Source organism: Amphibalanus amphitrite, unplaced genomic scaffold (genome assembly GCF_019059575.1).
Source record: "Amphibalanus amphitrite isolate SeventyFive unplaced genomic scaffold, NRLGWU_Aamphi_draft 000200F_arrow, whole genome shotgun sequence".
Lineage (NCBI taxonomy): Eukaryota > Metazoa > Arthropoda > Thecostraca > Balanomorpha > Balanidae > Amphibalanus > Amphibalanus amphitrite.
The window spans coordinates 563,462-589,155 of record NW_024881695.1 but is presented as its reverse complement, the minus strand read 5'-3'; the positions used below and the strand labels follow the sequence as shown (position 1 = coordinate 589,155).

Sequence of the window (25,694 nt, the reverse complement as noted above, 5' to 3'; positions counted from 1 at the left end):
TTCTGTACCATTGACAACAGATATGCTCCTAAAACCCACAGCACGGTAAAACTGAATTGTGGTATGAGCCTTTTTCTTTTGACTGAATGTTTCTTGACCAGTGGCGGATCCAGAAAGCGGTCCTGGACGCTACAGATTGGGGATATCCATAAAAAGTTTCTCCAATTTCCAAAAACTCGCCGGATTTCGATTCCTTACGCACTGCTGAGTGCTGAGCAGTTTAAAACAAACTCAAACTTCTAGGATATAAGCTATACGGTTGAAAGGGCCTCAGTTTTTTTTATATGCAAGGCCACTTGACTTGGTGATCAGATCTTAGGTGCTCTGGCATCAAACTTGTTACACAGGCTGCAAAAGTCATGTTTTAGAGCTGTTTTGCCAAGTGATTTTGCCAATTTTCTCGAGTCAAAAACAGATCGGGAGTTGTAACCCTCGTTAAGCACCCTCATCAAGCATGTGATTAAGCACCCCCACACGCAGACGCAGGCATGTATATGCATTACCATAGACCACTATATATCGTATATAGGTGTATAGTGGTCTATGGCATTACCTATCAGACTGCGGTGGCACATGTAATTGTAAACATGTATACCTCGTAGAAGACAAAAGGCTTTACCGTTAACGGTGTCAAATGGAAACGGACTTCAGACTGTACTGTGTAGGCATTTGGCCCATACCATTAGACATATAGTGCATCGGCCTGACAAAGTACAGTAACAATATCTATAGGTTTAAGTTTTTAGCCGGCCGATCCATCCCCCCTGACGAAAACCCGTAGGTAGGTACGCACAGACATCCCAAATATGGAAAGTTTTGCTGCTGACTGCTGAGCCCCCCCTTACAATATCATAAAGTTTTTTTTCATAGCACTTATTGTATTGGATCACATCCATCACACACTTGTCACACCAGGGGACACAGCACTGACCTCTCGACCCGCCAGTCTTCTCCGCACGAGTCACATGAAACCACGTGCGGTATAAACACCAGTGAACTCGCCACACGATGACAAAAGCACTGACACACGTCAAAATCACCTGCGACCGTCGCAGCACTAGTAACAAGAAGAAAGGCCCTGCCGTCCGGGCTGCCGGGGTCTCGGCCGCTCCCGCACCGTGTCATCGCTATGTAGCGGCGGTTCAGTGTTATCGTGCGAACAGAAACACCGCAATAGGTTCAGACCACCCCAAGTCCTCACCGACCGACAGTTGAACGAGCGCACTCTTTTTTTATAATTAATTTAACAAACACTCGATACAGTAGCTGCAAGGCGGCGGCGATAGCACAGGCAGCAGCGGCGGCAGCGGCGGCGCGGGCAGAGGCCGCCGGGTTATATACTGCACGTGTACATTAGGCAACAGCCACCGGCCGGGCCGGCGCAGCGCAGCGACGAACCGTAGGGGAAGTTGGGGGAACGCCGAATACTTTTTTTCTGACGCCCGTAGCACGCAAGGTAGACAACATAAGCTATTCTTGTTGGCGTCATTCGAGAGGCCAGTCTTTTGCCTTTCAAACATACCAGGCGCATTTGATGAATTCGCATACCGTTAAGCGCACAAACTAAAAATATCAAAGAAGTGACTTTTTCGGCGTTGCCCCGGACTGCGGGGAAAGCCGAAAATGGGAGAAATGATCTACGGGGAATGCCGACATTGATGTTTTGCCACTTTATCTCAAACTTTATCCAGAATTTATCAAAGCTGACACGCGTTTTAAGAGCTTGAGGACGCTTGGTGCACACTGGAAGTTATAATTGTGTGATATAATAAGAAAATGCCAGGTAAATAATTCCTTATAGGTAACAGGCCGTTGTGTCGGTTGAAAGTGTAATTTGTGTGACTTAAAATTCGCGTTGCTATTCTACAGCAGTACAGTCCACGTAGCGTGCTTTAACGTGCGTAATTGCACGTTTTCGGCATTACCCCAGCCAGCCATACTTTCATTTGCAGGCCCATAACTTTTCAACGTGCCGTATAAATTTCCAATAGGCAGCACACTTATGCAAAGACATGCACTGAAGATTACTTGACCGAATTGGCCAGACAAACGGTAGCATAATGAGTAAGAAATGCAGCTTCAAAGGCGCATGTAGTACAAGGAACGCGTACCTTGAAAACGCTCTTGGCGCCCTCACAGCCGAAGTATTCCGAATGACGACTCGTAACAAACATGCGATAATTGTAGTCACTTAAGCTTCAGAGCATCACTGACAGGTGGCATCCATGTCTTACGGTTTTCGAAATATCTCGAATTTCGGCTTTGCCCCAACTCCGGCATTGCCCCAACTTCCCCTACGTGAAGGGCAGGACAATATCATAAAGTTACACCCCTGCTTGAAAGGTAGGAGGTTCAATCTTGCACATCATGTGTAAAATTGATGTAAAATATCCATGGTAAATTTTGAGGCGCTACGCGCCCTGTTTTCCCCGCTATTTATTAAAAACCTCAGGGGGCGGATATCCGCCCTCCCCCCGTCGACGCACGGGTTATGTGCTTTTCTACTAACTTCATAACCATGTCATCATTTCAGGGTCCATTTTGGTAGAAGGTGGCAGGAAAAAATGTACCTATCTATCAAAAGATAAAGATATGCTCGTGTGTGTAACTTGTATAAAAATATAGCCTTGTGCAGCAAATCATGTACCTATGCATAGTAATGTCATGTATCGCTAAAGTGCTATGACTCAGGAATACGTAATAGGAGTAGTGCCACGCCCCCACTACATGGGCCGGGGTGCCTTAGCGGCTGGTGGGCGGGTCACGCTCATAGCCTTGACAGACGAAAGAGGCTCACTCGCGGTATAAAGGGCGACTCCACGACGGCATCGGCACCAGTTGCTCTCCACACTCGGACAACACACTATCCAACATGAAGGTAAGATATGTAGATACAAAACGACATGAAAAATTGTATTTTCCGTAAGCATACTAGGCTAATATTTGTGTATTGTGTATTTGTGTATTTGGTATAACCGTCAACAAGACATGCCCAATTAAAACGGAGTCAGAGATCACCTTATGCATTAATACAACGTGATATCAGACAAAAAGTTAAAAATACTTAATATCTTTACTTAAATACTTAAGTTAAATATACTTAAAATACTAAAAAAAAACTTAAAAGTTAATATCGAAAGAATATCTATGGTGCAAGTTATCAATGTCTGAAATTTGGTGGCGACGAGAGTCATAGCTTTTTTTAGAAAGAAATGCAACATGTAAAATGCACTCACGTATGTTCCAGGTGTTCCTCGTTGCCGCCGTGCTGGTCGTGGCCGCCGCCGATTCTCCGGCTCCGTACCACCCGACTCCGGCTCCGTACCACCCGGCTCCGGCCTACAAGCCGGCTCCCTACCATCCGCAGACCCAGTACAAGGAGGAGGCCAGGCCGTTCGCCTTCGACTACGCCGTCAACGACCACTACACCGGCACTAACTTCGCCCGCAACGAGCAGAGCGACGGTCACAACGTGCAGGGCTACTACTCGGTGGTTCTGCCCGACGGCCGTACCCAGCACGTCAAGTACACGGCTGACCACTACGGTGGATACAACGCCGAGGTCACCTACGACGGAGAGGCCGCCTACCCCGAGCAGCACTCTGCCCCTGCCTACAAGCCGGCCCCCTACCACCCGGCTCCTGCCTACAAGCCCGCCCCCTACCACCCGGCCCCTGCCTACAAGCCGGCCCCCTACCACCCTGCCCCTGCCTACAAGCCGGCCCCTGCCTATAAGCCTGCCTACAAGCCTGCCCCCACCTACAAGCCGGCCCCTGCCTACAAGCCCGCTCACTATTAATTCGTTGATAGGTTATTAGTGGAGTGACTGATGATGATTGAGCTATTTATGAGGTGTAAATAAACGCTTTTGTCATTGCATACATGTTCTATGCGACAGTGCACGTGTGTTGACTGTTGAGCACACAGCGTACTCGTACGTGTAAAAGAGATTAACCGCAGCAGAAAGAAATCCAGATCTTAGCCCGCGCCCCGCTGGGCTATTCAGCCATACGCGCCCTGCTGGGGGGGGGGCAGATTCCCCCCCCCCCTCATGTCTAACTTCCGAACCGATGGTCGTACAAAGACGGGGAAAACGGCAATCGAAAGCTCTCAACAAGGCGGATCTTGAGAGGCATGTTTTTTGCTTAGGTAAGTCGTAGGTCAGGTCAAGGTCAGGTAAGGGTACAAAACGCAAGTTTCTACAGTATCGGCCTTACACCGTAGTTGCCGAAGAATGGACTGAGACGGATTGCCCAAAACGTGTTCTTAGGCTACCAAGACAATATTCGTTGCATACAATGTCATGCAAAGGTCAAGGTCAAGGTCAGGTCAGGTCACCAAAAACGAAATATAGATAAAGGCATATGCGACACATGTTTTATGGGTCATTTTATTCGTAAAATTCAATAGGCACACTCAAAAAGTGATATGGACCACATCTGGATGAATTTCAGGTCGAGGTAAGGTCAAGGTCAGGTCAAAAGAGGTCAAATTTTGAAGTTGGTTGTTAAGACGTAAAAAGGTGTCTATTCTGATGCAGTTTTTCACGGCAAATCGAATGGTGCTGTTTTTGTTTTCGTACAAGGTCTAGAACTTCCAAAAACTTCATTTTTCAATCCACATTTTTGAACCGATTCTTCCTAAACTTGGTATGTAGGTGCACATAGACCACTTCTCTGACAAATATTCCGTTTTTTTCGATAAACTAAAACTTTTGGATTTTATCATTATCCCCCCCCCCCAAAAAAAAGAATCAGTTTTTTGAAAAACATTGGACCAAAATCCAAAATTTTCAAAAAAACCGAGATAGCCATTTGATAGACAAGGTAGTATCACGTACCTATACCTAACCTTTTTGTTACGTCCTGATTCCTTTAAAAATGAAGATATTAGCGGCGTTTGAAATTTTGCCGTTTTTTGAGGCGAAAATGGCGAACATGACGTCACTTAAACGTCACTTCCTAAAAAAAAAAATCCGACAGGTTTCGCTCAAATTTTCAGAAAACGTGTTACATTGATGTATGATAAAGTACTGAAAGTTTGGCTTCGCTGGCGTAACGCGTTTAGAAGTTATTGGCGAAAAACGGGAGGGGGGCTATTCATAGCCCCCTTCCCGTTTTTCTGCAATAACTTCCAAACAGCTTGATGTATCAACGCCAAACTTTCAGTACCTTCGGCTGCATCAATTTGACACCTTGTGTCAAAATATGAACTTCGTAACTACCATAGGTCGACCGAATATGACGTCAGAGTGACGCCATATTCGGCCGATTTCGACGTAAAACATTGAACCACGGCAATCGCTCCCAAGTCCCAAGAGCTCCGTTTTTAAGCTAGATCCAATTTCTTTGCATGAGAGGACTTCGAATAGACTGCGCTATCAAACTGCTATCTCGGATTTTCAATATTCTGAAAATTTCGAAAATTATATAAAATGAAACTAAACATTTATATCTTTGTTTTTTTTCAAAAACTTTTTGATTTTTCGAGAAAAAAACCTGAATATATGTGATAGAACACATGCTTATCACTTACTCTAGCAAGTGTTCGCTAAATATCTTCAAAAATGGCCAAGTTATACGCATTATTGCAAAAAAATCACAATATTAAATTTTTCAAATCAATTTTTAAGTACGTTTTAGACATCGTACACCAATATAGATAGCACCATCGTGTTCCTGAGCTCAAACTGCATCTATAATAGACACCTTTTTTGTTGGAAAATTTTAACTTTAAAATTTGACCTTTTTTGACCTGAAAGTGACCTGACCTAAGCTAAGTTCAAGTCAAAATGACCTCGAATGACACAAACGACATCAAAATCGACATCTATGGTCTAAATAGACCATAAAACATGTGTCACGTGACCGACGCATGATATAATATTTCCGTGACCTGTGATGACCTGACCCTGACCTGAAAATCAAAGTAACAAGTTTGATACCCTCAGGGTATCTAAAGCATCTGATTAAATGTTTCAGGTGTTCCTCGTTGCCGCCGTGCTGGCCGTGGCCGCCGCCGATTCTCCGGCTCCGTACCGGTTCCACGACAACTGAACCAGTGACAACTGAACCAGTGACAACTGAACCAGTGACAACTGAACCAGGGACAACTGAACCAGTGACAGCTGAACCAGGGACAACTGAACCAGTGACAACTGAACCAGTGACAACTGAACCAGGGACAACTGAACCAGTGACAACTGAGCCAGTGACAACTGAACCAGGGACAACTGAACCAGTGACAACTGAACCAGTGGACAACTGAACCAGTGGACAACTGAACCAGTGGACAACTGTACCAGTAGACAACTGAACCAGTGACAACTGAACCAGTGACAACTGAACCAGTGACAACTGAACCAGTGACAACTGAACCAGTATGACAACTGAACCAGTGACAACTGAACCAGTGGACAACTAAACCAGTGGACAACTGAACCAGTGGACAACTGAACCAGTGACAACTGAACCACTAACCAGTAGTCCAGCAAGCAGTTTTACTCCGGGCCTAAGCAGGCTGAAGTGCGGCTTGCCCGATATTTTTAGTCGGGCTAAAGTCGGCTAGCGCTTGGACGTCGGCAAGCGCTTGGGCTAAAGACTAAAGTCGGCGTATGACACAAAAAACGCCGACTTAAGCCAATGCTCTGCCGGAGGTATATGCCCTCTCGGCGAGCTCAGGACAGCCGTTGTTTAGTTGCCCTATAGTTGTGCGACGTTTGGCGTAAGCCCGATGTAAGCCCGAGCAGTGAATACATTTATATTCCGGAGATTCCTCTGGGCCCAGGCGGGCTGAACTCTGCCAAGCCCACGTTGCGTGCCCTGTCTGTCCCGAGTTAGGCCATCAAAGTGAATATTATTTATACGTTACTAACTATTCGGGCGTCCCTAGTGGGCGTAACGGTTACCACACCAGTTCGCGACCACCAGGCTCTGTCAGCCCTGTCAGCCGTCGTACGGCTCTCGGACGGACACTCTAATAGATCGGACACAGATCAATTGGCAGCCCGGCAGATTGGCACAGACCGTCCGTCCAGCCACGCGCTACCTTATACCTATACAGCGCAGGCCGCATTACGACATTAGTTGTCCACTGGTTTAGTTGTCCACTGGTTCAGTCGTCCACTAGTTCAGTTGCCATACTGGTTCAGTTGACACTGGTTCAGTTGTCACTGGTTCAGTTGTCACTGGTTCAGTTGTCACTGGCTCAGTTGTCATACTGGTTCAGTTGCCCCTGGTTCAGTTGTCCCTGGTTCAGTTGTCCCTGGTTCAGTTGTCACTGGTTCAGTTGTCACTGGTTCAGTTGTCACTGGTTCAGTTGTCTACTGGTTCAGTTGTCCACTGGTTCAGTTGTCCACTGGTTCAGTTGTCCACTGGTTCAGTTGTCACTGGTTCAGTTGTCCCTGGTTCAGTTGTCACTGGTTCAGTTGTCACTGGTTCAGTTGTCGCTGGTTCAGTTGTCACTGGTTCAGTTGTCGCTGGTTCAGTTGTCACTGACTCAGTTGTCACTGGTTCAGTTGTCCCTGGTTCAGTTTTACTGGTTCAGTTGTCCCTGGTTCAGTTGTCAGTTGTCACTGGTTCAGTTGTCTGCCTACCCTCCGTACCACCCGACTCCGGCTCCGTACCACCCGACTCCGGCTCCGTACCACCCGGCTCCGGCCTACAAGCCGGCTCCCTACCACCCGCAGACCCAGTACAAGGAGGAGGCCAGGCCGTTCGCCTTCGACTACGCCGTCAACGACCACTACACCGGCACCAATTTCGCCCGCAACGAGCAGAGCGACGGTCACAACGTGCAGGGCTACTACTCGGTGGTTCTGCCCGACGGCCGTACCCAACACGTCAAGTACACGGCTGACCACTACGGTGGATACAACGCCGAGGTCACCTACGACGGATATGCCGCCTACCCCGAGCAGCACTCTGCCCCTGCCTACAAGCCTGCTCCCTACCACCCGACCCCTGCCTACAAGCCGGCCCCTGCCTACAAGCCCGCCCCCTATCACCCGGCCCCTGCCTACAAGCCGGCCCCTTACCAACCGGCCCCTGCCTACAAGCCGGCCCCTGCCTACAAGCCAGCCCCTGCCTATAAGCCTGTCTACAAGCCTGCTCCCACCTACAAGCCCGCTCACTATTAATTCGTTGATAGGTTATTGGTGGAGTGACTGATGATCATTGAGCTATTTATGAGGTGTAAATAAACGCTTATGTCATTGCATATATGTTCTATGCGACCTGCATGTGTGTTGACCGTTGAGCACACAGCGTATTCGTACGTGTAAAAGAGATTAGCCGCATCAGAAAGAAATCCAGATCTTAAGATAGATTTAACGCCGTAGGATTATCAATCGATTCATATCATCAATCTGTACATAGGTATTTACGGATGAGGAATTTTCATGGCTTTAGAACATGTCTATCAAAAGTTTTTGTAAAACTGGTGGTTACCCAAAATGACCTAAGATGCCCTCAGGGGTCTAAGGTGGGGTTACGGGTGCAGGTTTTTAATTCCAAATTTAATGTTAACCTCCTTCACAATGTTTCAAAGTGTTTAAAATAGCCTGCATCCAAAAAAGTTGCAGTTCAATTTTCATCAATTTTCGTAAAAAGGAGAATTCGCGAAACTGACCTGACCTTAGGTCAACGATATACAAAAATACGAAGTATGTGCAAGATTCAGGAAAACTGTCGCTTTTATCAAGCGCTTAGAGTTCTAAGGCATCAGTCGGCTGGTGTATAACTGTGACGAGCATATTACAACTTTTATTGAGATTAGGTCACTTGACATGATCTGGTAGTGGTGAACTGATTTTGACAGACTCAGACCTGATATGTTTACTTCTGCAGAAAAGAAGAATTAAAATGTGCCAAAAAGCCTGCGAATAGTGTCACCATTTTTTATTTATTAATGGATAGCCGCACCGAGGGGGTCAAAACGACAAAATTCAAGACAATTGGTTTCCAAGACAATTCAATTTCAAGACAATTCGATCGTGATTGTTGAAAAAACGTGACTGACTGATTCTTGCCAGTAATTATCTTGTCGTGTGTGACAAATTGGTTTCCAAACGTTGGGTCGCTAGCACGATCCCGTCAGAGGTGATGATGCCGTTTTGCACTGCAAAGAATGTCCGTGACAATGAGGCAGAAACGACTATAGAATGAGACGCCAGGCACTTCTTGGAAAAGATTACTTGCATCAAGAAAACAAAAGAGAACAAAACGAAATAACAACGAAGCTTTCTTATACATGTATTTGCATTGTGCTTCCTATATCAATGAAAACGAACTGTCTTATAAAAAAGACACTATCATACATCAGACTGGGCTCGATATGACTATCAGAACTGCTGAACTGAGAAAGTAAACATTGCAACATGAGTGAAGTCGATCACAAATAGACGATCCGTATGTCCAATTTGTTGATGCACGCTGCCATTGTGCAGACTGCAGTCAATGCATGTACATACATACATATCATGTACACTGCACAGTGTGCAAAAATGTGCGGCCTCCTTCATGACCTCCATGGCCTCCTTCGACCAATTTCGTGACCTGGGGGCGCTGACCTGACCGTGACCCGAGGTCAACACCCTAAGTTGACCTCACCCAAACAAAAAGTATATCATTCGACGCGCCTGAGCGAAGCGAACACGATGCTGCCAAAATCGCGGCTCTGCGGCCCTTTTTGGCGAAGATATTCACCAAAAACGGAACCGTACCTTAGGGCACTTGACCTGACCTCAGAGGTCACCGGTTGAGTAAGAAACTTAAAATCGGGTATCAATCTCTGCGTCTCGTAACGGCGCACACGCTCGTGTTTTCGTGACACGCTAGTTCCACCAGGGGCGAAACGGCGAGGGGGGTCGTGCCCCTCCCCCTCGGCCGGCGCGTATGTAGAAAGCCAATAGGTCCGGCGAGGGCTAAGGGGGGGGGGGCGTATTATCCCACTCTCCCCTATACTCTTTCTTCTCTCAATTCCGTATTGAAAACCCTAAAAGAAAAAATACCTATCAATTTCGGTGGATATTTTTAAACCAGTTCCCAGCCGCCTACGTGATTTAAGAAGCAAAAGTTGATATTGCTGAACTCAACTCAACACAAGCAATACATGCCGCTGTGTTATCTCCACGTTTCCAAGCCAGTAACGTGTGAAACAGAGCATTTGGTGGGGTTAACTCTTCCCCAGGCCGACATGTTATCAAAAAACTGACCTAGCTTGATACTTAATACATAATACTTCTTTACCTTAACCCTCGCACGACCAGGCCATTTCTCATAACACGAACGACCAGGGGGGGGGGTTGTTACGACCCCCCCCCCTGGCGTTTCGAAACGGAAGGTCGTAGAGCTTAGCGGAAAAAACCAACGGATTGCTCTCAACGAGATCTCGCGATTGGTGGTATATTTTTTGGCCCTAGGTCAACATTTGACCTACTTTTGACCGGTCAAAGGTCAAATTTTCGGAAAAATAGACTTTTTCAACTTTCCGCGGCGATTGCGGCAAAACGGTGAGAGATATCGACTTGAAACCTTCACTATCGTGTTTCTTGATCAATTCTCTATCGTTTGGTATGTATTTCGTTTCCCTAGCTCTAAAAATGGCGCGTTGGGAGCGCCGGAAGTCGGCAAGGTCACAGTCGGCGGCAGAAATTCGAAAAATCAAAATTTAAATTTTTGAAATCTGATTGTATTTTCGGATTTGGGAGGTCCATTTGCTCCCTATAGAAGCTAATATTGCTGCATATTCCCATTGAGGTGACAAGAATTAGCAAAATAGTGGTTCGGGCGCTTTTCAAAAATAGTACCGGACGCTGTTCCTCTTATGACGTCATAACTCCGTGACCTGACCTGACCCGGTCAATTTTCTTGCACCACACGTTAGCCAATGCTTGCCCCAACATGCATGGGAAGTTTCATCATGATCCATCAAACAATGTGGGTATCACCGGCAGAAAACCTAGGGATTCGGCGCACACGTTTGGTAACTGTCGGCCGGAGGCTGTACCTCTTATGACGTCATAACTCCGTGACCTGACATGACCCGATCAATTTTTTTTCGGCAAAAGATGCGCAAAGGTTGCCCCAGAGGGTATTGAAAATTTCAGCCCGCTACGACAAGCCGTTTAGCGTGCACTTCGAAAAAACCTCAGGGGGGGGGGTTGATACAACCCCCCCCCCCCCTAGGCGTTCTAGGGTTAAATACGTAGGCACCGAATATACACAATACACATATGTAATCTCACGGCTTGTCGTTAGCCTAAATAACCGTGACATGGGCATTCGAACACCATGCAGCTGCCAATAACAGATACCATGAGATATTATAATAAACACTTTGGATATAATGGCTTTATGAGAATCGACGAGGCTGAAAACTTCACAAAAAGGTTTGCGTGACAATCAGATAAAAACTATCCCTGATTTTACCGTACCTTAGAATATGATACAAGGCCGCTAAGTAACATACAGGGGTAAAATAAATATCAGAGGAATGACAGGGCCATGAAGCTGCAGGATCAATGAAATGCCGATCTAGAATACACTATCAGCAGGTGCTACATATCCAGGTCGAGCCCGGCGAGTGACCACGCCCGCCTCTAGACCACGCCCTCGCCTCAGCGTATGCCAGCCCCGCTACCGGTGGGCGGGTCAGACCGTGACCTAGACCGTGAGGGTGTCCGCTCGCCGTATAAAAGGTGTCGGACCATGGGAGTCGACACCAGTTGTTCTACACACTCGTCCAACTAACCAACCACCATGAAGGTAAGAGCGTTCAGTTATGCATTGACTATGATAGTTATATATGATCTGATCACCATGAGCAAAGTGCAAATTATTTACTTACGTCTTCCCATAGATTGTTTTTCGAGCGATTACACCAAAGTTCGAAGACTGTTTTTCTGTTGCATGACAACTATTGGCCGTCAGCAACCGATGCAACTGAATGCTAAATGAATTGTTTAACCGCTATTCCGTCACTCAATAACGTACTGAATGAATTGTCTTATTTCTTACATCTCATTCCAGGTGTTCCTCGTTGCCGCCGTGCTGGCCGTGGCCGCCGCCGATTCTCCGGCTCCGTACCACCCGACTCCGGCTCCGTACCACCCGGCTCCGGCCTACAAGCCGGCTCCCTACCATCCGCAGACCCAGTACAAGGAGGAGGCCAGGCCGTTCGCCTTCGACTACGCCGTCAACGACCACTACACCGGCACCAACTTCGCCCGCAACGAGCAGAGCGACGGTCACAACGTGCAAGGCTACTACTCGGTGGTTCTGCCCGACGGTCGTACCCAGCACGTCAAGTACACGGCTGACCACTACGGTGGATACAACGCCGAGGTCACCTACGACGGAGAGGCCGCCTACCCCGAGCAGCACTCTGCCTACAAGCCGGCTCCCTACCACCCGGCCCCTGCCTACAAGCCGGCCCCGTACCACCCGGCCCCTGCTTACAAGCCGGTCCCTGCCTACAAGCCCGCACATCATTAATGCGGTGATGTGTGGTGAAAGGAGCGAATGAGTTGTGGTGTGTACTATTTATCGCGTTTCTAAATGTATGTAAATAAACGTTTATGTTTTCGCAAAATAATGTGTATTTGCGTCATCTAATGTCCGAAAGCGTCCGAGGGCGGAACTATACCATAAACCGCAACAGCTGCAAAATGACAGCAAAAACTGCTTTAAAAGCATGTGTTTTACTAAAGTCCTCCAGGATTTATTGGATTGGATTGGATTGGATTGGATTGGATTGGATTGGATTTATTATTGGACTCCACCATCCTAACTCTCGCATTTATGGGGAATCGAACGGAGCCCCCTAGATCTTTTTGGGAAAAACTCGCGCAGAAAGCGGTCGAATGCAACGAAACTTTGAGTACCCTCCTGGTGATCAATCTTACATCTACCCTGAAAATTTCATGATCCTGACCCAAATGACCTTTGAACTGTGACATTTTTCTCGCGACCATGTATGGCCGGAATTGCGATATGGCGTCTGTCGCCTCAGATCAAGCGCACAGCGCTGCGTGTCGGCCGGAGCGGCTCCCGTGTCGGCCGCCATGGAGCTGCGTGTAGGTTTCCGAAAACTACGTCCAGTGGAACGGTGCGCCCCACCCCCCTCCCCTCCCCTCCCCAAGATCTCAGCTTCTTTAGAAGCCAAAAAGACGAAAACTGGAGGGCGGGTGAGGAACTCTGTTGTGTGTTAATTTCATTACCCTGAGCCAATATCTTCAAGTTAAAATGAAGTCACACGGGGTCAAATTTGCCAAATTGTGTGTACCTATATTTTGCGTTTACACGTCTACACTTCAAAAAATTACCGACCGATTTTAAGAGTGAGATGTCTTCCGATGACGCGCAGAACAGCCGAAGCGGGAAACATTTCAGTCACAAGCTTACACATACGTAACTCAAAATAATACCGGCTCGGATTGTCGCTCTTCTAGTTCACCTTAGGATTGCCTGTGCATATACATATAGTAAATCTTCACAGAGATCTTGACGCGAAGCGATCATTAGCGGCGGTAAGCAGCGCAATGCAAAGACGGAACCGTCTAGCGCTGGCGGCGAAAATCGGCCGCCGCCGCCGCGCCGCCACTCCAGCGGGATTTTTTTTTTACATCCCTCTTACTAAAAAAGTTGTACACCGATTTTCTTATTGCTTTCAGAGCAAGATGTGCAATCTGATTTTAGACATACTTTGAAAATCTCACGTTAGTACAAATGATTACGGAATACGGCGTGAGATACCTATTTGCAAAAAAAAAAAAAATCGGGCGGGGTGGGCGAAATTCTCCCCATCCACCACACGTGCTAAAACAATAAACTAAGTGAAATGAAAATAGATCTTGAAAAAACATACAATTTGCAATTCAACTAGCGTAGTCACAAACAGTACCAAGCTGCCACGCCACATATATATATATATATATATATATATATATATATATATATATATATATATATATATATATATATATATATATATATATATATATATATATATATATATATATATAGTTCATTCAATTCTGGCGCAGTACAGACATCTACGAACCAACATTGCCAAGGAATGTTTAACCCGGCAGGCGGTGGGCTTCCCAGCCACCTTCCGCGCGGTGGGGGGGAGCATTTTTTGCCCCCCCCCCCTCGTATCTCCGAAACTACTGGACGGATCCGGACAATTTAAACGGCGTTCGATAGCCCTGTCACATTTGTCGAAGGAACCCAAATTTCATTGACCTCGGGGTCACCGATGACGTCACAGGTCAGGTCAAAGATAAAATGTTTCACCGTTCACGGGGCTTCTAGGGAAAGCGCTATAACACCGAGTAAAACGCATTTTGTCGAAAATCAGCGATAAGGCGTCAGTTGTCTAGTAAATATGTTGCTATTAGAGGTCACTGGTCATACCAGGTCAGGTCACAGGTCAGGTCACCAAAGGTCACCAAGGGTCACCACATGAACCCAACTTTACTAAGGTTGTGCGACGCATGTTTTATGGCCAGTTTTTCATTTCCAACTCAATGGTATTGGTTATAAGACCATCAGGTACGGTTTAGGTCACTTTCTGGTGGAGGTCAGGTCAAGGTCAGGTCAAAAAAGGTCATATTTCAAAGTTGATATTTTGCATAAAATGGGTATCGATTCGATGCAGCTCGTCACGGGGAGTCTAATGGTGGTCGTTTTTTGCGCTACGAGGTCTAGAATTGCTAAAAATTGAGTTTGAAAATTTGACGTCATCAATTTTGAACAGTTTTTTCGCTATAACTTGGCCAAAAAAAGAGGTATCGATCTCAAATTTGGTATGTAGATAGAAGGCGGTAGGGACTATCACATATATTCCGGTTTTTTTTCTAAATTCAAAAACTTTTTAGATTTTTCGGCTATTATTTAAAAAAAAAAATCTATTTTTTTTTATTTTTGGGGGTCAAAATCTAAAAAATTCGAAAAACCGAAAAAAACAGTTTTGTAGCCCTTATGATTCCACACCTTTTATGTCTGGAACATTTTTCTGTATCTCTAAAGCTGTAGGCCTGACAGCTCTTCCCGCGAAACCTTTTTTTGGGTCGAAAATGGCAAAAATGACGTCACTCTGACGTCATTAGCGGCCAAGCTATCATAGCTTTTGGAAAAAAATTTTGGTCACCATGTGCGCTAGCTACTCCCGGGAGGGTACTGAAAGTTTGGTGACGATCGGCGCAGTGGTTCTCGAGATATATTGAAAAAACTAAAGGGGGGCAAAAAAAATGCCCCCCCCCCACCGTCTGGAAGGTTAAATGAAACTTTACGTCTGGCAACTGACAAATGACAAATCATTCCAATGATCAACGGTTGCTTTGCTCCCTTAGCTGGAAACCTAACGAAAAACTATGAACCTTTTTTGACCAAATCAGCACCAACTGTGCACCAAATGTGTAACAGATAACATCTATCCCCTAAAATAGTGGACAAATTTTAAAACGCGATAGCTCAGAGGTCATATCAAATTTATTCACGGAACTTTCCTAGAATATGCACCCGAACATTTCCACTTCCTCACGTGCCTACATTATCGAATCGGCCCCCTCTCGACTCACGCGATGGAGGTCTCCGCGCTCCAGCACGGTGCGCACAACTCTGACGTCAGCAATATCGGACTTTTCTGCGGATCCTGTTTGCAAGCTGCTGCTTCGAAAGGGCTGGATTTTTCATTGCTCTGGAGATGCCCGAAACAATGGTTTTATTTTTCAGACAAGCGAAGTTGCCCTCCCGGCGTGAAGCATGCTAGAAAACAAGAGTTTGTTTCCGAGGATCATGGTTTAGCTAGCAATCAGCCCTAGAGGCTTGAGCTCACCTTCCATCATGTAGAATGGGTACATGGATGGAAAAGCATACCTCGAACACTGACTGAAGTAAAAACTGGTGTCATTCCACACCCAAAAACACCCGGAAGGCAACATCCTGTTCGGGTCTGATCTATCATCCTGCCAAACTCAAAAGGACACTCGAAACTCCTCGAAGACCAGCAAAATCTTGTTCGTCAAGAGTTAGTATAACCGCCCATACATACCCAGCATCCACCCTACCAAGACCATGTGGGCCCTCCTAAAGGAAAAAGCCTACGAGAAGAAGTGGGTAGCCATTTCGAAGCAGCAACTGGCAAACAGGATCAGAAAAGTCCATGATAATGACGTCGGGGTTGTGCGCACTCTACTGGAGCGCGTGCGCGCAGAGACCTTGGTCGCGTGGGTCGGGAGGGCACCAATGCGCTAAAGTAGGCACGGGAGCAAGTGGAGAATGCTCGAGTGCAACGGCTATTAGGTATCAGTAACAGGGCGTTTTTTTTGTTGTTGTTGTTGTAAGAACGGCCAAAGAGCGGCTTTTACACGATCTCGACCTATTGTTAACACCAAAGCTGACTTTTCCGAAACTAACTATTCATCTAGGGAGCACTAGCTACCATACCTTTATCGGTAACGCAGTGCATCGCCACGCCTTTTATTTAATAGCCTTTACCCCGGTCCCAAGACAATGCGCGTTGTCCAGCCGGGGCCTCGCGTCAGCTGCACACAGGCACGCGCGTCAGTGAGAGTCGTGCTCCCGTCGACACTCCGACTGCGATTGCCCATTGGTCCGTATTTTCTGATCGCCCATATCATTCAACGAGGATGGACAAGACGAACGCAATCATGGCAATTGTTGTTTTCCATGCGGTCATTTTTGGCGCAGTCATTTACCAAATACTAGACCCAGCTTCAGGACTTTCTCTCCATATTGTGTGTTTGAATAGCCCTTGCATACACAAAGCATTAACCCGCGCCCCGCTGGGCTATTCAGCCATACGCGCCCTGCTGGGGGGGGGGGGGGCAGATTCTGCCCCCTCCCCTGTCTAACTTCCGAACCGATGGTCGTAGAAAGACGGGGAAAACGGCAATCGAAAGCTCTCAACGAGGCGAATCTTAAGAGCTCAAATTTTTTTTGCTTAAGTAGGTCAGAGGTCAGGTCAAGGTCAGGTCAAGGGTACAAAATGCAAGTTTCTACAGTATCGGCCTTGCACCGTAATTGCCGAAGAATGGACTGAGACTGATTGCCCAAAACGTGTTCTTAGGCTACCAAGACAATATTCGTTGCATACAATATAATTCAAAGGTCAAGGTCAAGGTCAGGTCATGTCAGGTCAGGTCACCAAAAACAAAATATAGAAAAGGGCATGTGCGACACATGTTTTATGGGTCATTTTGTTCATAGAATTCAATAGGCACACTCAATTAGTGATATGGACCACCTCTGGATGAATTTCAGGTCGAGGTCAGGTCAAGGTCAGGTCAAGTGAGGTCAAATTTTGAAGTTGGTTGTTAAGGCCTAAAAGGTGTCTATCTGATGCAGTTTTTCACGGCGAGTCGAATGGTGATATTTTTGTTTCCGTACGAGGTCTAAAACTTCCAAAAAAATTATTTTTCAAAAATTTTGTGTGTCGTGACGTCATTAAATTTTGAATAACTCCCACATTTTTGAACCGATTCTTCTTAAAATTGGTATGTAGGTGCACATAGACCACTTCTCTGACATATATTCCGGTTTTTTCGATACACTCAAAATTTTGGATTTTATAATTATTTTCCCAAAAAAGTCGGTTTTTTTGAGAAAAAAAATTGGGCCAAAATCCAACATTTTCAAAAAACCGAGATAGCCATTTGATAGACAAAGTAGAATCACGTATAACCTTTTTTGTTACGTCTTGATTCCTTTAAAAATGAAGATGTTAGCGGCGTTTGAAATTTTACGATTTTTGAGGCGAAAATGGCGAACATGACGTCACTAAAACGTCATTTTCTCAAAAATTTTCCGACGGATTTCGCTCAAATTTTCAGGGAACGTGTCAAATTGATGTATGATAAGGTACTGAAAGTTTGACGTCGCTGGCGTAACGCGTTTAGAAGTTATTGGCGAAAAACAGGAGGGGGGGCAGATTCTGCCCCCCCCAGCGGGGCGCGGGTTAAACAATCAACCATATCCGCATCCTGAGACGGCATGCATTTCACATTAACTGTACATGTACAACTCCCAAAAATTGATATGAAAGAAAAGAAATTAGAGGACTACAGCATAACCACTCTGTGAAAGCAGCAATTTGAACATTTGTATTGCGCAGATATGAACAGAAAGAAAGGAGTCGGAACGCAAATAATATGCCTATGTGTATTTCGAACCAGATCAATATGATAGCAGGCTATCGGCACAATGATAAGGCAAAAATTTTGTAATTAACATTGGCCCAGTTTTCAGGTATGTACCGTTCGGCGACTCCCCGTTCTCAGTGAGCCAAACCCTATCCAATATTCAACGGTCAGACCGTGACCTCGACCGTGAGGGTGCCCGCTCGCCGTATAAAAGGTGTCGGACCGTGGTAGTCGGCACCAGTTGCTCTGCACTCTCGTCCAACCAACCAACCAACATGAAGGTGAGACGATTCTGACAAAGCACTGCGCGGATCAGGCCAAATGAAAACCAGAGGACCTATAAGCTCACTCAAAGCACAGCTTTGAATTATCGTATATTTTCCATCTTCTTCACTCATGTCAATCTGCAGCACTGGCGGATCCAGGCTTGCGTTTTTTTGGGGGGGCCAACTCATGCAGGAGCCAAACCTAGGGTACCCCCAAATCCTGTTTTCTCATCGGATTTAGGCCACTTATTTTTCGTCACAGCCCTGACACTATGAATATTTTTTTTTTACTAAAAAAAATGTATATAAATGGTAGTCCACCCGACCCATGCCTTTATATTACTTTGTAAACACTTACCATTGCTTTTGTCGACCAGTTAACCCGCTTCGAGTCAGTGCTTGGGTCCCTTTGCGGGCCGGGAGGTGGTAAAACACCCCCTGTCTAACTCGGCTCCTGGGCCACGCACTGATTGAACTATGTTTCATTATCGCTTGGGGGAGAGGGCAAACGGGCCACTTTAGGCCTCTGGGAAGGGGGCATGGCCCTAAATGCCCCCTCCATGGATCCGCCAGTGTAAGAGACCATTGGAGCTGCAGTTGGGTACCTCAGACGTCAGGGTACGCCCTCAGATGTATAGGACTCGCATGGAGACCTCTTATGCTATAGTGGACTGAAAGGACCCAAAGGAGCCTGTCTAGGGCTCCCGGAGATAGACGTGGGCCCTCAGGAGCCCGCCAGAGCCCCCAATGAGGGATAAGTGAGGGATACCAAGTGCCTGCAATTGCATATTGCATAAGCCATAACGCCTTTACAAATCAATATATTATGTATCAGTGGCAGATCCAAGGGGGGGCCACATGGGTCATGACCCGCCTTGGTGCCCGGGGGCACCACAGGCCTGTCAGGGGCACCACCGGCCTAGCAGGGGCACCACCAGCCCGCCAGGGGCACCACAGGCCCAGCAAGGGCACCACGGGCCTGTGAGGGGCCCACAGGCTTGTCAGGGGCACCCCAGGTCTGTCAGGGACACCAGAGACCTGCCAGGGGCGCCGCCGGCCTCGCAGGGGGACCATGGGCCTGTCAGGGGCACCATGGGCCTGTCAGGGGCACCAGAGGCCTAGCAGGGGTACCACAGGCCTTACAGGGGCACCACCGGCCTTGCAGGGGCACCTTGGGCCTGTCAGGGGCACCACAGTCCTGTCAGGGCCCAGGGGCACCAGCGGCCTAGCAGGGGCACCACAGGCCTGCCAGGGGCACCATCGGTCTAGCAGGGGCACCACCGGCCTCGCAGGGGCACCATGGGCCTGTCAGGGGCCCCACCGGCCTCGCAGGGGCACCACCGGCCTCGCAGGCATCACGGCATCACGCAGGGACACCTTGGGTCTGTCGGGGGCATCACGGGCCTGTTGGGGGCACTTTAGGCTTGTCAGGGGCACCACAGTCCTGTCAGGTCCCAGGGGCATCAGCAGCCTAGCAGGGGCACCCTAGGCCCACCAGAGGCACCACAGGCCTGCCAGGGTCCAGGGGCACCACAGGCCTAGCAAGGGCACCACGGGCCTGTCAGGGGCACCTCAGGCTCCCGTGCCCCCCCCCCCCGCCCCCCCGGATCCGCAAGTGATGCCACACCACGCGAAACACCGCCAACTACCAGCTACCGCGCCATAAACACGTGCCAACAAGTCTTCTTTTTTTTTAAGGTCGACTCCACTCTCGCAACTTTTGACTGACCCTCACTGCTACCATATTGCTTCCATATTATGCTGTGGAAAGCTTTACTTCACCAAGTGGCTAAAAACCTCCATCAAGGTATATTTTCTTAACAATTTTTCTGACGTTTTTTTTGGGGGGCAAACAGGCCACTTTAGGCCATTGGGGGGCCATGGCCCCCGTGGCCCCCCCCCCCCTGGATCCGCCAGTGATCTGCAGCATTACCATTCTACTGTATAAAGCAAATTCATGGGCCAAGTGGGATATAGTAGCTTGCCAGCTTCTGTATAATATTTCAATGAGTTCGAGGTTGCGATGGTTTAAGAATTATTTAAACAATAAAGCAAATACAAGGAAAAGTAGTAAGGATTAATCAGGTACGCAATATCACATGTCTAATTTTATTTCAGGTGTTCCTCGTCGCCGCCGTGCTGGCCGTGGCCGCCGCCGATTCTCCGGCTCCGTACCACCCGACTCCGGCTCCGTACCACCCGGCTCCGGCCTACAAGCCGGCTCCCTACCACCCGCAGACCCAGTACAAGGAGGAGGCCAGGCCGTTCGCCTTCGACTACGCCGTCAACGACCACTACACCGGCACCAACTTCGCCCGCAACGAGCAGAGCGACGGTCACAACGTGCAGGGCTACTACTCGGTGGTTCTGCCCGACGGCCGTACCCAGCACGTCAAGTACACGGCTGACCACTACGGTGGATACAACGCCGAGGTCACCTACGACGGATATGCCACCTACCCCGAGCAGCACTCTGCCCCTGCCTACAAGCCGGCCCCCTACCACCCGGCCCCTGCCTACAAGCCGGCCCCCTACCACCCGGCCCCTGCCTACAAGCCGGCTCTCTACCACCCTGCCCCTGCCTACAAGCCTGCCCCTGCCTACAAGCCGGCCCCTGCCTACAAGCCGGCCCCTGCCTACAAGCCTGCTCATTATTAGTTGAATGAGGCTTGCTGATTTTTGTAAGATTTTTGTGATGGTTGACATTTTATTTACATACAATCGACATGTGTGACAAATACAGATGAATGTGTTAAAACGTCTTTGGATAGCTGTTGACGGAACTTCACTGAAAAAGAACACCGTTCATTAACTTATTAATTTATTCACTAAGCCTTGCAATTCATTCATGCTTTTCGCTTTCCTAATGACTTCATGGTTTTCAATGAATCAAGAATCGATAGTTTTCCGGAAGCTTTCATAGTGGGAGCTAAAAAGTGGAAATGAAAAGTTCCGAAACATTTAGATCGCGTGGAAAAATGTGCACATGGTTGATGACACTCCCGTTTAGATCACTTTGGTTCCATCGGTTGAACTTCTAAAATCACCCATGACTGATGTGAATTCTTATGCAATGAAATCTCTTTCATTTTGATCGTTGCGCCTCAGATATATCATCAATGAATATCATAGAGATAGTTACTGTGTGTGACGCCGCGCCGGCCCGGTAATGTCGCAATGTTGTGAAAGATACACCACGGGAACCATATCACTTATCGCGCTAGGTAAAACATGCCCATGTCAGGTTGAGGAACTCTATTGCAGATTGAATAAATGCAAATATTCGTGTAAATACATACGAGTATGCTTTCAGTCGGGGCAATGAAAAACTTGTGCCGGGACAGCGATGCGTAATTCTCAGCAGCAGAGTTGCCTTCGCAACACTAGAAAATGTTTATTCTTTGGCAGCCAACATGTAGGTACTTCTGATGATTCTATTTGTGATAAACCAGAAATACAGCGATTTGCTCAATGCTGGTGGATTTTGACGGTCAAAATCGGTCATACTCTACAACGGAATGTTTGGTAAGATACGAATAACAAACCACATGTATATTGGATAGTTCTAAACAGATTTATGCAAATATCTTTTGATGTACTTATGATCATTTTAAATAAACCGTTTGGAAGTAATCGAAGGTCTGGCTGCAGCCGAGAGTCGGAGGAGATCAGTCCATTGTCACCAGTTATTGACCGAGAACGAGCAAAGGTAAGCAGAGGAGATGATTACTCACCATTGCATGGCCTATCCGCATATTGTCTTGGGTAATCAACTTTGGCACTTTTCGCTTATAGGCTAATTGTCCGCTGGAATCCATCAGCGATAAGGCATGTTAGATTTAATCATGTTTTTTATGTGTGGAGGAAAGCTCTTTTTTTTGCCATGGTGGCTAATAGAAATCTTTAATTTCTACACTTAAAATAATTTAGAAAAACGACTTTCTTTCAGGAATGTAGCTTATCAAACATCTAGATTATTTACAAAATTTCTTATCATCATTAATCATTGGTATAGAAAAAAATCCAGCAAGAAAAACCTTACAAAACTGAAATTTTGAGACACACTTGATGCAATTTGGAGCATTAAAATTTCAGATCATCAACCATTAACCAGAAGGTGCTTTGTAAAATACATTCAAATAATTTCAACTGACAATGCATATGCATTCCAAAGGACTCACTCAGTCCTTCGATGCAGTTTTCTCTAAGGAGAACATATCGTGTGTAGCTATGACACAAGCGCACCCTCTAAGCAGCATTTGCATATCCAGAGTCAGTCTTCATTCGATGTATCATTGCTGTATTTCCTCGACTTTCTCTGAACCATCTAAATTCTAAGCATATGGTAATGCAACTTATCATCACCTGAGCTCTGTACTGCTCAACTGAGCTATAACGGGTGGCCCAATAAAAACGTTCCGAACTTCAAAGTCGTACCATTTCTAAATTGTTCATCCAAATGCATGAAATTTCGATGCTGTCCAATTTTGACATATTTTGATGCCATGGCAGAGTTTGGTTGAAATATCTTGATTGTAACGGAATTTATTTGAACTAAAATAAACGTTGTCATTTGCCTTTTTCCTGCCTTTTACAATTAAATCTTAATTTCATTCTTATCCATAACGACATAAGAACGTGTCATATCATTAAAAGCTTGTCATCTAGGACAAAAATAAATATATTAATTAATTGTTGCACTAGTCCTCTCAAAGCTGGAACGTTCATGCAGCGCGTTTATGAAAGGCACCGTCAGAATGCCTTTGCAACAAAAAGCCTGGTGCAGTGCTTGTTTGGAAAAGGAGTTTCAACGCGAAAATGGAACCAACAATCAATCAACATTAATCATTTATTTAAGAGTACAACAAGTGGAGTCGGGGTCAGGATTTAACTAAACAGTACCCATAGGATGTCCACACTCTTAACAAGGGAAGTGCAGAGACGACATCAAGCGGTTGTTATCCCAAGAGAACATCTCGGGAGCCCAGTTCATGGCGAGACAAAAGTCGCCAAAACCTGACTGTTCACGGGAGCACTAACCAGCGTTAATTAACACCCTGAGGGCAAACATAGAAACTCCGTGAAGGAAGTTGGTTACGGCCAGTATCATGCTAAGCATCCCGTATAGTGGAAACGCCGACCAAACTCTGGTCCGCGCTCCGAACTCGCGCGCATATTACTTCGAACAAGGAAAAATGATCGAGGGAAAACCTGATTTGGTCTCCTTTTACTTCCAATGCAATAAAAGAAGAACGAATAGACAAAAATGTTTGAAATTTTGTACGAACAATGTCAAAATGTTACCCTGGCGAAAATGTTAAGTGTCTACAGCATAAGTAACGCTGTCAGTGTAGCTTCAAAGTTCGGAACGTTTTTTTTAGGGGGGGGGGCACCCGGTATAAGTCATGTCATAAGAGTCCATGCCTTTCCTTTTTACTCTGTTACCCTTCTCCTTAACCCTCGCCGGCCGTGGGGGGGGGGAGGCGGGTGCCGCCCCCCCCCCCCATTGGTTTTTTCCGCGATAGCTATGAACACGCTGGCGATAGAGAGCTAAAACTCGGCATACCTGACCTTTGATTCAGGCCGGATCATTTGACAACAACTGCAGTTTCGGGTCAGGTCAGGTCACTAACCTATGACGTCATAAGTGAACCTCAGCACGGTCTTCAGATGTCGCAACTTCGCAACGCCCTCACTGCCAGAGGAGCTTTCACAGGGAAATGAAACTTGCTGGATCTAATATCCATTACGAGTCTCACAGCTTGTATATCTCGGATTTTTCCTAAAGGTCATATGAGGTTAGATCATTTTCGTGACCTCACCAGTCACCATTATAAGTCAATAGGGAAAAATGAAAACTGCTATTCTGGTGCCGGGAACGATCTCCAACTATCTCAAGCACACAAAATCGCGATTTGATGCACTCCTTGCAAGGTAACATGTGTCACTTTTGCAATGCTGACATTGCGTGACGTTATTTATGATGTCATTAGGGTCATATTAGTTTTTCGTCAATAACTCCCGACCAAATTAAGCTAGCGAGTCAGGAAAGCCACAATGGACTCAGGAAGACCTGCCGAATCGAATGATATGCGACATGACCTACATATACTTCGACCAATTTCGTGACCTGGGGGCGCTGAAATGACCGTGACCTGAGGTCAACACCCTGAGTAAGTTGACCTCACCCAAATAAAAAAAGAAATCATTCGACACGCCTGAGCGATGTGAGCACGATGCTGCTAAAATCGCGGCTCCGCGGCCATTTTTGGCGAAGTTATTCACCAAAAATGGAACCGTACCTTGGGGCACTTGACCTCACCTTAGAGGTCACCGGTTGTTCTAGGACCTTAAAATCGGGTAGAAACTTCTGCGTCTCGTAACGGCGCACACGCTCGTTTTTTTCCGCGACGCGCTAGCTCCACCAGGGGCGAAACGGCGAGGGGGGGTCGTACCCGCCCCTCCCCCCTCGGCCGGCGCGTATGTAGAAAACCAATAGGTCGTGCGAGGGTTAAAGTATTGTGACAGGCAGAGTCAAATAAAAGACTGATTCTTGTGACAAATACAAACGTGCAATTAAAACAAAAAGAGAAAGAAATCTTGAAAAGAGGAAATGAGACAGATTTCGGAATGAGATAAAAGACAGAGAGAAAGAGAGAGAGAAAGAGAGAGGAGGAGAGAGAGAGGAGAGAGAGAGGGGAAAGAGAGAGAAAACCAATAGGTCCGGCGAGGGTTAAATGAGCTCTTATAGTGGTCATAACTGTTCAAAAGGGTTATTTCATATTCATACCTTTGCTGATTTAAATTTTTCCTGATAAGTTTGATCTACCATAAGTGAAATCTCAGTTGTAAAACAAATCGAATGAGGCGGGTTACAACTCAACACAATTTACAAATATGATACCATAAAGGGAAAGGAGAGGATAGAGGAAATCAGAATAGTACAATAATTACTATATTAACAATAGCCGATTAAGGAATGACATTATCGCAGTGAAAACTTTCCATAACCATCAATAAGAAAAATGCAGATAACACAACAAACAAATCACAAAAAAATCAACTTCCATATATCATTTTGAACGAGAAACCAAACATATTGAAAGCAAACGCACATCCACGCATGAATAAATACATACTACTTGCATGAAACGACACCATCGCAGTACATGGTGTCAGTCATGTACATAGGCATATAGGCACATATTGGCATATAGTTAGTTATCTTATCATGGTATATCAACTTACAAGGAAGAGAGGGA

The 25,694-nt window shown here is 46.5% G+C and overlaps 4 protein-coding genes across 4 annotated transcripts; all 4 read left to right on the top strand.

The window, feature by feature from the left end:
* Positions 1-2,797: 2,797 nt before the first annotated feature.
* LOC122384849 (cuticle protein 7-like) lies at positions 2,798-3,897 on the top strand. The gene is made up of 2 exons (XM_043372629.1): positions 2,798-2,878; positions 3,248-3,897. Exons 1-2 carry the CDS (start codon positions 2,873-2,875, stop codon positions 3,797-3,799), a joined length of 558 nt encoding a protein of 185 aa, XP_043228564.1. The 5' UTR covers positions 2,798-2,872; the 3' UTR covers positions 3,800-3,897.
* A 1,310-nt stretch (positions 3,898-5,207) lies between these two features.
* On the top strand, positions 5,208-8,137 carry LOC122384863 (cuticle protein 7-like). The gene is made up of 2 exons (XM_043372648.1): positions 5,208-5,216; positions 7,583-8,137. Exons 1-2 carry the CDS (start codon positions 5,208-5,210, stop codon positions 8,135-8,137), a joined length of 564 nt encoding a protein of 187 aa, XP_043228583.1.
* A 3,622-nt stretch (positions 8,138-11,759) lies between these two features.
* LOC122384862 (cuticle protein 7-like) lies at positions 11,760-12,583 on the top strand. Its single transcript, XM_043372647.1, has 2 exons — positions 11,760-11,765; positions 12,030-12,583. The coding sequence occupies exons 1-2, from the start codon at positions 11,760-11,762 to the stop codon at positions 12,492-12,494; spliced, it is 471 nt and encodes a 156-aa protein (XP_043228582.1). The 3' UTR covers positions 12,495-12,583.
* Positions 12,584-18,394: 5,811 nt separating this feature from the next.
* Positions 18,395-21,190, top strand: LOC122384848 (cuticle protein 7-like). Its single transcript, XM_043372628.1, has 2 exons — positions 18,395-18,447; positions 20,551-21,190. The coding sequence occupies exons 1-2, from the start codon at positions 18,442-18,444 to the stop codon at positions 21,088-21,090; spliced, it is 546 nt and encodes a 181-aa protein (XP_043228563.1). The 5' UTR covers positions 18,395-18,441; the 3' UTR covers positions 21,091-21,190.
* The last annotated feature ends 4,504 nt before the right edge of the window (positions 21,191-25,694 follow it).